The sequence below is a fragment of the Epinephelus fuscoguttatus genome, linkage group LG16 (assembly GCF_011397635.1).
Source record: "Epinephelus fuscoguttatus linkage group LG16, E.fuscoguttatus.final_Chr_v1".
NCBI classification, from domain to species: Eukaryota; Metazoa; Chordata; class Actinopteri; order Perciformes; family Serranidae; genus Epinephelus; species Epinephelus fuscoguttatus.
Window position 1 is genome coordinate 15,067,369 of NC_064767.1, and position 11,275 is coordinate 15,078,643.

At 40.3% G+C, this 11,275-nt stretch overlaps 1 protein-coding gene across 1 annotated transcript in view; it reads left to right on the forward strand.

Annotated features, from left to right (window-relative positions):
- actn2b (actinin, alpha 2b) overlaps positions 1-10,099 on the forward strand; it is a 31,183-nt gene extending 21,084 nt beyond the window's left edge. Inside the window, exons 14-21 of the mRNA XM_049600615.1 lie at positions 1,222-1,362; positions 1,608-1,790; positions 3,556-3,690; positions 4,028-4,207; positions 6,627-6,773; positions 7,381-7,446; positions 7,549-7,707; positions 7,911-10,099. Coding sequence (XP_049456572.1) covers positions 1,222-1,362; positions 1,608-1,790; positions 3,556-3,690; positions 4,028-4,207; positions 6,627-6,773; positions 7,381-7,446; positions 7,549-7,707; positions 7,911-8,069 — 1,170 coding nt within the window. The 3' untranslated portion in view covers positions 8,070-10,099. The remainder of the gene's footprint in view (positions 1-1,221; positions 1,363-1,607; positions 1,791-3,555; positions 3,691-4,027; positions 4,208-6,626; positions 6,774-7,380; positions 7,447-7,548; positions 7,708-7,910) is intronic.
- Positions 10,100-11,275: the final 1,176 nt, after the last annotated feature.

Consider the following 11,275-nt stretch of genomic DNA (forward strand, 5'->3'; position numbering starts at 1 on the left):
TCAATAATACTGGTGCATCAATGTGTATGTTTCATTTTACTGCTGTAGATGTTTAAGGTTGTGTTTATTTTCACTCCTTCTTATGCTCTTGCTTAGTTTAATCTACAGCAATGCATTATATTCTGTAAGATTATCATATGTTTGAGACATAGAGAACCATGTGTCTCAAAAACTTTTCATGGTGTTAAAAAACAGCCTGTTTTCAGTTTTGTATTGATGCATTTTCCAGCTGATCCAAGAGGGTTTTTGAATAGTTTATTTAGCTTAAGAGGCAGGAGGATTTTCTCAACCCACAAAGGAACACTTCATCCTTCAGTTTATCACCAACAGAGATACATGGTTTTCACTAGACAGGAAGGGGATGACAAAACTGTAATCTGTAAAGTAACTGAAGCTGTAGGGGAGAAAAGTGTACAATATATTCCTCTGAGATGTAGTGAAGTACAAGTATAAAGTAGTAGAAAAAGGAAATACTCAAGTAAAGAACAATTACCTTGACTTTATACCTAAGTACAGTACTTGAGTAAATGTTCTAAGTTACTTTCCACCACTGTAAGTAAGTAATCCCCCACAAGAGTGCGCTAATGTTCCACACAGACCCTAATGGATGCAGTATGAAGTTGCAAGTCTGAAACCAGCTTAATCAAAATGTCAGTGTAAGCATATATAGGTGTCTGTCAATGACGTCTCAATAGTGAGGACACAACTGATTGATGAGGAGAGATAATTGGATCCCCTTTAAAATCCCTGACCCAGATAGGATGGTAAAATGGGAGGGTGGAGGGGATAAAGGAGAAATAGATGTAAGAGTCCTGTCCAGGAAGTGACTGGCTGAGAGCCCACCAGCCACTTCCTCTGATCCATGCTAGCCATTCCAGACCTGCAAATGTGTGAGGGCGCTGGAAGAGGGCCAAGGATTAAAGTCTGAATGACAGGGACAGGGGTCTGTTGTCTGTCTGTCTCCTGCTCCCCGTCATCCGCTGGCTGCTAAGGGGAGGGGACAACCAAACCAGAGTTGGAAGTTAACAAGGCCATGCCAATGTTATGCGCCCTCGGATTAGCCATCAAAACAGGTGAGGGGGTGTTTGTTTGGGATTTGTATGTGAGAAATGAAGATGAGGACAGAGCCTGACACTGAGCTATAGGTCGGATGTTTTGAGGTTTTGTGGATTTGGAAATGTACAAAACAGACATGTGATATGTCTGTCTTGTAATCTTCAGCGAGCAGAGAAGCTGCTGGAGACTATTGATCAGTTGTTCCTGGAGTTTGCCAAGAGGTCAGCGCCTTTCAACAACTGGATGGAGGGAGCCATGGAGGACCTGCAGGACATGTTCATAGTGCATACTATTGAAGAGGTCCAGGTAGGCTCACACAAAGCATTATAGGCTCACACACTTTCCACCATTTGTGAGTTTCTAGGCTCATTTCACATGAACCTGCTCACACTTTTCCCATGATTTATGTCTGTAGTCTCATGTTATATAGTGAGTAATGTTGCTGGACCTGTCACAGCCAAAAGAAACATGCATAATACACATAATGTTATCGCTCGTGGCGAAATCGAAATTTTAATAAAATGTCAGGACTTCCCTTTTTCCCATTCCAGAGTCTAATCGCAGCTCATGAGCAGTTCAAAGCGACTCTACCCGAGGCGGATGCAGAGAGACAGGCCATCTTGGGAATCCACAATGAGGTGCAGAAAATTTCCCAGAGCTATGGGATCAAGGCCAACATTATCAACCCGTACAGCACCCTGACAACTGAGGAGCTCCTCAACAAGTGGGAAAAGGTAGCTTTAATGCTCACTTACAGACTCATATATCGAGGAATGAAGTCATGACTCAGACAGTGCCTGTCTGGCCATATGAAAGCTTTAATTATGAAAAAGGAGCAAGGAGTACAATATGCACATTCCTCTAATAAAGTACAGAAGTGCTCCTCCAGTGTTTTATCACCGAGTTGACTGAGTGAGCAGTAGCAATCTAAAGCATGATAATGTACTCTCATAATTCTTTCCCCACAATGTGTTATTTCTATTAACACCATAGAATACAGCCTTTTACATTCATATTCAACACAACCCTGAATCAAAGAAAGTGGAAAAGCTGTGTAAAACGTACCTTCAGGAAGCAGCCAATGTCTTGTGAAGCAAAGAACAAGTATTCGTCAAAGTGTCCAGGTTGAAAGTCAGCCTTTCCTAAAATAAAAGTCTAAATAGGAAAGGTATTTCTATGTTAAGTATGCTTTCCAGTATTTTGTGCATCTCAGACCAAAACTGTCTTATTACAGGACCAAAATATATGCTAGTGATTTGCATCCTGGCTCCCACACAATCTCCAGCACTCTGGGAGCCTCTCCTGTAAAGTGTGGTCTCTGCTTTGGGGCAATGAAAAATCTAATTAGAGATTTCCAACCAGATTCTCTGCACGTTTTCCCATTTATTTTTAAGGTACTTTGTGGAATGGGATTTCTTTGACATAAAACTCTAATATAGTCTGAATAAAATACCTTTGTTTAATTCTGACTTGTAGGATCATAAAACTGCTTTCAGCACTGGGTCATCCGGATCTGGTGGAGGATTTTTAAGATGTTGATTATAATAGTGCTGTAGTTTCAACCATCATAGACAATATTCAGGTGCAGTCCATTGGGGTACACCCTGGACAGGTCACCAGACTATCACAGGGCTGACACATAGAAACAGACAACCATTCACACTCACATTCACACCTACGGACAATTTAGAGTCACCACCTGCATGTCTTTGGACTGTGGGAGGAAGCCGGAGTACCTGGAGAAAACCCACACTGACATGGGGAGAACATGCAAACTCCGCACAGCAGGGCTCCCCCACCCTGGGTTCAAACCAGGAACCATCTTGCTGTGAGGCAACAATGCTAACCACTGCACCACTGTCATATTAAGCTCAATAGATGCAAAATATAACAAGTTCTCAGGAGAAAAATTTAAATTCTACATGCATAATTAATGAAAGACCTCCACATATTCTTAAATAGGTGCCTGTTTAGCCTTTAAAATGTAAGTTATCCTTTCAATGGAATGCTTGATAACATCTGTCTTATCCATTATCGCTTGGTTTGATTGTTTTTTCCGCAATTGTGCAATACGATTTTTGGCGTAAAGCAGTTTAAGGTCTACAAATGCTCATTTATTTTACTGTAATTATGTTTCTGTGGATATAAGATAAGATTTGTTTTGAAGTGATCTTGTCGATTGTAACTCTTATCCCCTCCCAGACTGTGTTAATCTCTCGGCATTACCAAATACAGTGAAACAATGTTCCTCTAGTGTCTGTGCCTTTTGTGCATATGTTTGGTATGTTTTTGTTAAATTGATTTATTTCCACCTGTGTCATATGTGACCGCATTAACAACATACTGTACACTGTATTAGTTTAAGATATGTATTTATAGACTTTATCTTTATCTGAAATGTCGGGTTATGCAAGAGCATAATTCTGTTTAATGTTACTGGCTGTTTACAGGGGGAGCCAGTGTCTTACAGATACAGCTGCCCTTTGTGTGTGTTTGTAGGTGAAGAAGCTGGTTCCTCAGAGAGATGGTGCCCTCCAGGAGGAGATGGCACGTCAGCATGCCCATGAAAGGCTGAGACGACAGTTTGCTGCCCAGGCTAATCTCATTGGACCCTGGATACAAACCAGGATGGAGGTTAGACATACAGGCTTCATAAGCAATTCGACAGTTATCTCCATCTAATCAAATAAAGACCTGAAATGGAGGATGATTACATTCCAAGCATATTGTTCATAAGGGAGGTAAAATGGTGGCGGCTGCCCTGATAATGATGATGATTGAATAACGTGAAGTATTATTACGACACAGGTAAAATATGTCTTCATCATATTATCATATGTGTTCTAACAGAATTCGCTTTCAGCCACAGGTAAATGATTCCCTGCAGTATCAGTGAGCAAACCATCTGATCTGCATTGTGTGACTTAAATTGGTCCAAAATATTAAGGTGACCTCGTTGCTATTCTACCAGGAAATTGGGCGCTGCTCCCTGGAGATAGGAGGCGCCCTTGAGGACCAGATGACCCAGCTGAAGCAGTGCGAGCACGTCATTGTTGCTTACAAGCCCAACATCGACAAGCTGGAGGGAGACCACCAGCTAATCCAAGAGTCCCTGGTGTTTGACAACAAACACACCAACTACACTATGGAGGTACGGGGCAGTGGTAGATGAACATAAACACGGCATACATGTACAGTATTTGCAAACACACACTCTTGCGTAAGATACTCATTGCAACTCTGCATGGATGCTGAAATTGTGTAAATACAATGATAAACATACTATAGACTGTTCAAAAGAAGTGGACATACAGTAGCCTCTAGGTCTGAAAAGTGAAATTAATATCAAGTGCCTTAAACCTGCATTCATTCTTTTGGACAGCAGGGGGCGACGCCACTGGATGCAAAAAGAAGTCCATGAGAAAATGACCTACTTCTCATTTGATTTATTGCTAGCCTGAGTGTCAGACTGAAGCTCCCAGAACCTTCAGTCTGACATGGCTTCCATTGAAGACGATTTACAAGGGGAGGGAATTTGATTTTTTTCCCTAACCAATCAGTAGAGATCAACGACTCACCCAGAATCTGACGTCATTAGTATCCATGCCTCGGGGGTGCCGAAAACAAGCGAGCATTGCCCGTTTAAAATGTCTCCGTCATTGTGCGCGCCCAGCTGCATCGCCTTAAATCCAGTTTAGCAGCTTCCTTAATTTGGTCCTCCATTAACGCGAGTGGTGTCGAAATACCTCGATAGCATCGTTAATGTGGTCTGTAGGATCTGTAGTGGTCGCCATTGTTGCTATCCTCAGCAGTTACCCACCGGCGTACAGCTTGACATCAGCGTGGCGCTGATTGGCTAATCGCTAGACCCCCGGCGTTCACTGGTCCGTCCATCATTTGGACGAGTAGTCCAGACCATATGCCAGACCAATAATGCAAGCCTACTCAGTTGAGTGGGCGGGGTCTATGGTCTGGAACCAGGCTAATTTATTGCCGCAGTGAATATTTTCTTGATGAGTTTATGGACTCAATCACTAGTGTGAAGTCTTCTTCAATACAGCATGATGTTCACTTCGTGAGTTATGGTCCTACTGTAGAGTAAAATAGACACTAAAGCAGGGTATGCTTTCAGGGCCCTGGTTCCCAACCTGGGGGTCATGACCCCCAGTAAGGGTTGCCAAAGCTTCATGGAAGATTGTGAAGCCTTCTTGATTTTAAGGACTGTAAGAAAACTTTTTAAAAAAAAGAAAAAATACAGTAGGCCTATATCTTAGTATTTTATTCATTTCTGTGAGGAAAACTAAATTAAAATGTTATTTTTAAAGTTAAGATCATTACTCAAGATACTAACTTAAAAGGAATCTCACAGGGTAAGGGCACAGTGAAGATCCGAAAACAACTTGTATTCACAGAGCCATCACTCTGCTCAAGAGCCTTGTCCTGCGTTAGAAAAGTTCACAGTTCGAGTAAAACAGCCAAAGAGCGAATAGAACAATGGCCAAGGGTGAGAAGTTCAGACAGCTTTATTAATCCTACCAGGGGGCAATTTGTTGGAACAGTTGCCTTTCACACATAACATACAGTACCACGTAGACATATAAATAGATGAGTTAAAAAAAACAAAAACAAAAGACAAATAATAATTGGGCCAAGGAGTTCAGTGGAATAAAGAAATAAATAAATAATAGAAAGTTAATAGGCTGATTATCAATAAGAGATAAAAGAATAATGAAAATTTACGGAGAATTTAAAAGATGAATAGCAGATGGAATAAAAGATTTTGAATAGCGATTAGTTTTACAAGCAGGTAAAACGTAACGACGCCCTGCTGGCAAAAGAGAAAATTCATCTGCAAGAACATGTCCAGAAGAAGCTAAAATACTTGTGACTTTCAGGAGGATTTGTTGAAAGATGAAAGTACTGAATTTGTCCCAAAAAAAAAAAAAAAAAAAAAATTAAATATGTATGATTGTTAAAAAAATAAAATAAAATCTAAATACAGGCAGATAATCTTATAAAAATCACAGGAAATAATCAACTTAAATTTATCCAAATTTATTGTTTACACAAATACAATTACTGCGTTCACTATTTGGGGTCATTGTAGGGTTCATTAGTTGTTCTGTACTGGTATTGCTATGCATTGAATTTAATGTGAAGTATCCAAAAAATATGTCACTTAGCACTCAGGCGTAGAAAAGGGGCCCCTTAAGGAAGAATAGATGTTGATGTATATGGATACCTTGTGACTGAACCAACGCTACTGCAGTGATCTGTCAATCGAGGCATCCAGTCAGATCCTCCCCTCACTCCTTCCAAGCTTCACCCTCTCATCTAAATATGTTCACTTCTGGCTCCAAAAAAAACAAAAACAAGAAGGTGATGGCCATGACGGCAAACTCAAAACTCAAAAAGTAGTCCACAAACCAGTGGGTGATGTCACAGTGCCTACTTCCATTACTTTTATACAGTCTATGAATCACATATTTAGATATCCAGTTTTTCATTAATCTGCTCAAGGCGTGTCTTCTCTGTGCTCTAATATGTCTTCTCTGTCACCACATCCACAGCACATCCGTGTCGGGTGGGAGCTGCTCCTCACAACCATCGCCCGCACCATCAACGAGATTGAGACTCAGATCCTGACCCGCGATGCCAAAGGCATCAGCCAGCAGCAGATGAATGAGTTCAGATCCTCTTTCAATCACTTTGACAGGGTACAGCCTGCTACCATCTCTCCTCACTGGGGTCTTTCGTTTTTTTGTGTGCCATTTCAGTGACTGATCTGAAGCAATCAGAGCGATTCAGAAGCAGAGCAGCGGGGGAGGGGGTAGCCCTGTATTTAGAGACTGATCTGTAATTGTGAGCACTGTGACCCAAAATGTCCTCCCCAGTGAGGCGTGTGTGTGCAATATGCTCAGTTCTTACCAGACCCGGGAGCAGTGTTCAGCAGCTGACCTTACATTTAGCCTGACGCAATTCCTGGTGGAGAGTATTAATGAAAATTTCGCAGTTCTTGTTTGGCCATCACAGATTACCACACCATAAACAGTAGCTGCTGTTGTACTCTGAAATGTTACACCATATATAACTGTGTTTTATAGCTCCTAAGAATCCTGCAAGTAAACTTATTCTAGTATGCTGTTTAATTTATTCAAGCTATGGTAACTACATTGATAATACACCTGCAAATACCACCTTAAAAAAATATTCCTGTACTTGGTTTGTACCTGTTATGCTTCAATCTGTTCTGTAAACTCCCCTGATTCTCCTCTCCTCCTTACTTCCTCTATGGTGAACCTGAAATTCGGCCTCCGACTATAGAAGAAGAATGGAGCAATGGAAACTGATGACTTCAGAGCCTGCCTCATCTCTATGGGTTACGACTTGGTATGTTCTTTCAGATATGGGTGGGTAGATGTGGCTACGTTACCAGTACTTTACACACATACTGTTTAAACCCTTCTCATTCTCCCTCCGTGCCCTTCTCAGGGAGAGGTGGAGTTTGCCCGCATAATGATCCTGGTGGACCCCAACGGTACTGGAAACGTGTCTTTCCAGTCTTTCATTGACTTTATGACCAGAGAGACTGCCGACACGGACACCGCAGAGCAGGTTGTGGCATCCTTCCGGATCCTGGCAGCTGATAAGGTATGTGTTTGTGTTAGCATGGCTCACTGGCATGCGGGCGGATATTCTTAGCCAACACTAATCTATTCTGTTCGAGTCATTATTTCCAAGTATTTGCCACGCCGTGTTGATTTATGGTCTACAATTTTGCTCATGAGCTCAAAATGGAAGAGGTGGGGTATTAGCATGTTTCTGGGGACATGACATGCATTTTCTTTCCACAGCCCTACATACTAGTGGAGGAGCTGAGGAGAGAACTTCCTCCTGAACAAGCAGAATATTGCATCATGAGGATGCCGCCTTACAAGAGCCCCGGAGCACCACCAGGGGCGCTGGACTACACCGCCTTCTCCACTGCCCTCTATGGAGAGAGCGACCTTTAACCACCTAGAAACAGCTTTCATCTACTGACCTTGTCCCTAACCATCCCCTCCCTGCCCTCTATCTCTCGATGAATTTAAGGAATCTATAAGAAAGTTGGATCAAATATGTTGAATTAAATGTGTTTGTGACCGTACCAGGTTTTTTGTTGATTAGTTTTCTGACATTAGAGTGTCTACAATCATGCTGAGCATTGTCAGTCGTCTTCCTCTGTCCTCTTGGATAAAAATCGCCCCCTAACCAAATAGAAATTGCCATGTTCTTTTACATTGTGTGCAAAAAGTGAGGTTCTGTGATGAAGGTAAGGCAAGAAGAGAAACTTACTCCATCAAAAAAATACAGATTACGTGGTGATACTTGATTTCCATAGTTTATCAGGTGAAGAAATTAGACCCAAAACTCCTGTTTTGTCTCGCAGTGTCATGTAGTGTTTTCATGTTTACCTCACAGTGCCTTCATTTCGGGAATACAATCTTCTGATAAGGCGTTTCGAGATGCTTTAAAGCAAATTGCAGTTTGCAAAAGCAATTTTAGACCTGCCATCCAACAATAAACAGTGTAGAAAATGGGTTCCCAAAAGTCTAAAAATATACAGTACCCACAGAGGAAAAGAGGTGGGAAACCACATGAATGCAAAAGTAAATGTTTACAATTGCTCAGCGGTTTAAAGGCAGAGAACACAGAAGATTGAATGTGCAGTATTCATGAGTTTTGTGCTTCAAGATGAAACATTTACTCAGGCAGCAACAAACACGTTAATACTTACATATGCCGAGAAATGAGTACACTAAGCTTCAAAAATAAAAACACAAATGAGAAAATAAAGATCAAATGAAGCACAAGAAAAGCTTCTTTATACCAGCATGGAAAAAACAGATTAAAAACATAATTGTCCACGACAGTAGAATACATATAAAGCCTTCAATTTACATATGAGGTTTCCTTTTTCCTCCTTTTCTTTCTGCGCTGTGAAGTCGGCAGCAAGAGATAAAGAGGATCTTTACTACATTTGTGCTTCATTAGACAATTAGTTTTAAGTTTTGCCACTATCGTATGGGGTGAGGCTGTCATGAGACAACTCTGTGTTGCGGTTACAGTTGTGAAATGTGTGTTTTATGTCTATTTAACACACTTTATAAACTAAAGCATCTTTTCGTAGACATTTTTCTCTTCTTTCTTGGCTGCCAAAGTCGTTGTGCTGACATTCTTCTGTCTTTCCCCACCTTTCTCGAAAGACATGCACATTTTTTCGCCTGTTCCTGCTTTAAATAACTCCATATTTAGTCATCTTTGTGTTGTATGCCTTTAATGTGTGGAGTTGTTTCCCATTTTCCTTTGTTGACCAATTTGGGATCTGTTGTAGAACTGATTTGTCCATATCTCACAGCTGTTTGGCTACATGTTGTGTACCCACGCTCTTCTGTATGCCTTTAAAGAACAAAATAAAGAAATTTAAGGAATTTTCATTCATACACAAAATGGAGTATTTAAGGCAGTGGCAATCATTTTACTAAAATGTGCTGGTTCTGTGCATTCTCATAACACTTGTTGCAAACTCTCTGCAAATTACTTTCTGCTAAAACAATTTGGAAAAAAAAAAAAGATAAAACAGCATTTTGTGTTCTTGAGTTCACCCAATCTATGGAAGTTATCAAAGAGATCTGTGAAGAGGATCACTGGCCACTTCACACTAACTCAACCCAAGGCACTGGAGCACACTCGTAATTTAAAACTCAATTTAGATGCAAGCAATACCCTTTAAAAGAAAAGTACGCTTTTACTGTTACAAATGAGCCTAACACCACTGATCTCTTTATATCCTAGAGTTCTCATTTTTGCTGAAAGCTTTGATTCGCTGTGTTTTGGTAGGAAAGTAAAGATACTCAGGCAGTACTGACAGCTTGAAGACATTTGCTGGTGTTGTTATCAACAAATTCAGTGAGTTACACTTTGTACTTGAGGGTAATGGATTAATTAAACTGTTTGTGACTAATTCAAACAATTATTTCAATAAAATAAATCATTGCTTGTACTCTGTCTTTCATTTGTAATTTGTCACCATGTTGCAGCACATTTAAAGACACCATCCACATGCTAACAAAAGCCACATCGCTGAAATTCACAAGACTGGGACCTGCTGTCATTCACATACTGATTGAGAGGTCTTTTAATACCATAACATTTATTACAAGTTGTCTGATGCTGTGAAAGATTTAAAAAGGCAGTGGTTGTAAATCTGGTTGGTTGAATAGAAACATGGTATCTGTCATGATATCTTCAAAAACTGCAATTATTTCTTCCTTATTCCTGCTTGATATAAAGAACAGTGTTAACAGTTCAGCTTTTCATAGAGCATGCCTCCCAGGGCTAAAAATATAGAATAGGACCTCTGGATGGTGTTACAGAACAGATTCTCTCTTTGAAAAGCATGAATGTAGTCAGCAAATGTCAGGGCAATCAACCCGTTGTTGTTGACGTTGTGCAATATCTTCTGTGGAAGTGGAATTTTAATGCAACAGCGACAGAGGAAGGCTCATTCAACCAAAATTTACAGGGTCCTCTGAGAATAATGAGGCCATCACAGGATTTTGTTGTTTCATTGTATTTAGCCCATTAGATTTTGATGTATTATGTGTAACAGTGGAACTTTAGTCCATTAGTACATTAGTATTAGACCACCTGGGTACCATGAATATCCAAATTTCATCCCCAGACACAAAAGAGACTAAAGGATTAGTCAAATTAAGGTTTTGACCAGATAGTGTCTCTGGAGGAAAGGTTGGACGGTCATTAAAATCAAGTTGGAGGAACCCCATGAATTCTTGAATATCCCGGGCAAATTTCTTCGCTTTCAATTTGCATTCAGTAACACTCTTTTTTTATGATTACCTTTTCTCATTTTAACTTCCAATGTGTATCCTGGAAAGAAAGAAGAAAGAATAAAACCCTCTATTAATCAGAGAAGGTCAGCTGAACATACAAACATATGAAGACTAAAGTTTAAAATAATAGTTGAGTATTTCTGCTTTATACTACTTCATACTTCTACTCCATTACAGTTTGGAAGCCAATATTGCATGCTTCACTCCACCACATTTATTTGTTAACATTTATGAGTTACTGAGCACGATCATATTAATGCAAAATATAAATCAACTAATCCATAGAGCACAACATAAAGCAGAAATTAGTGTCATCTTTATCAGCT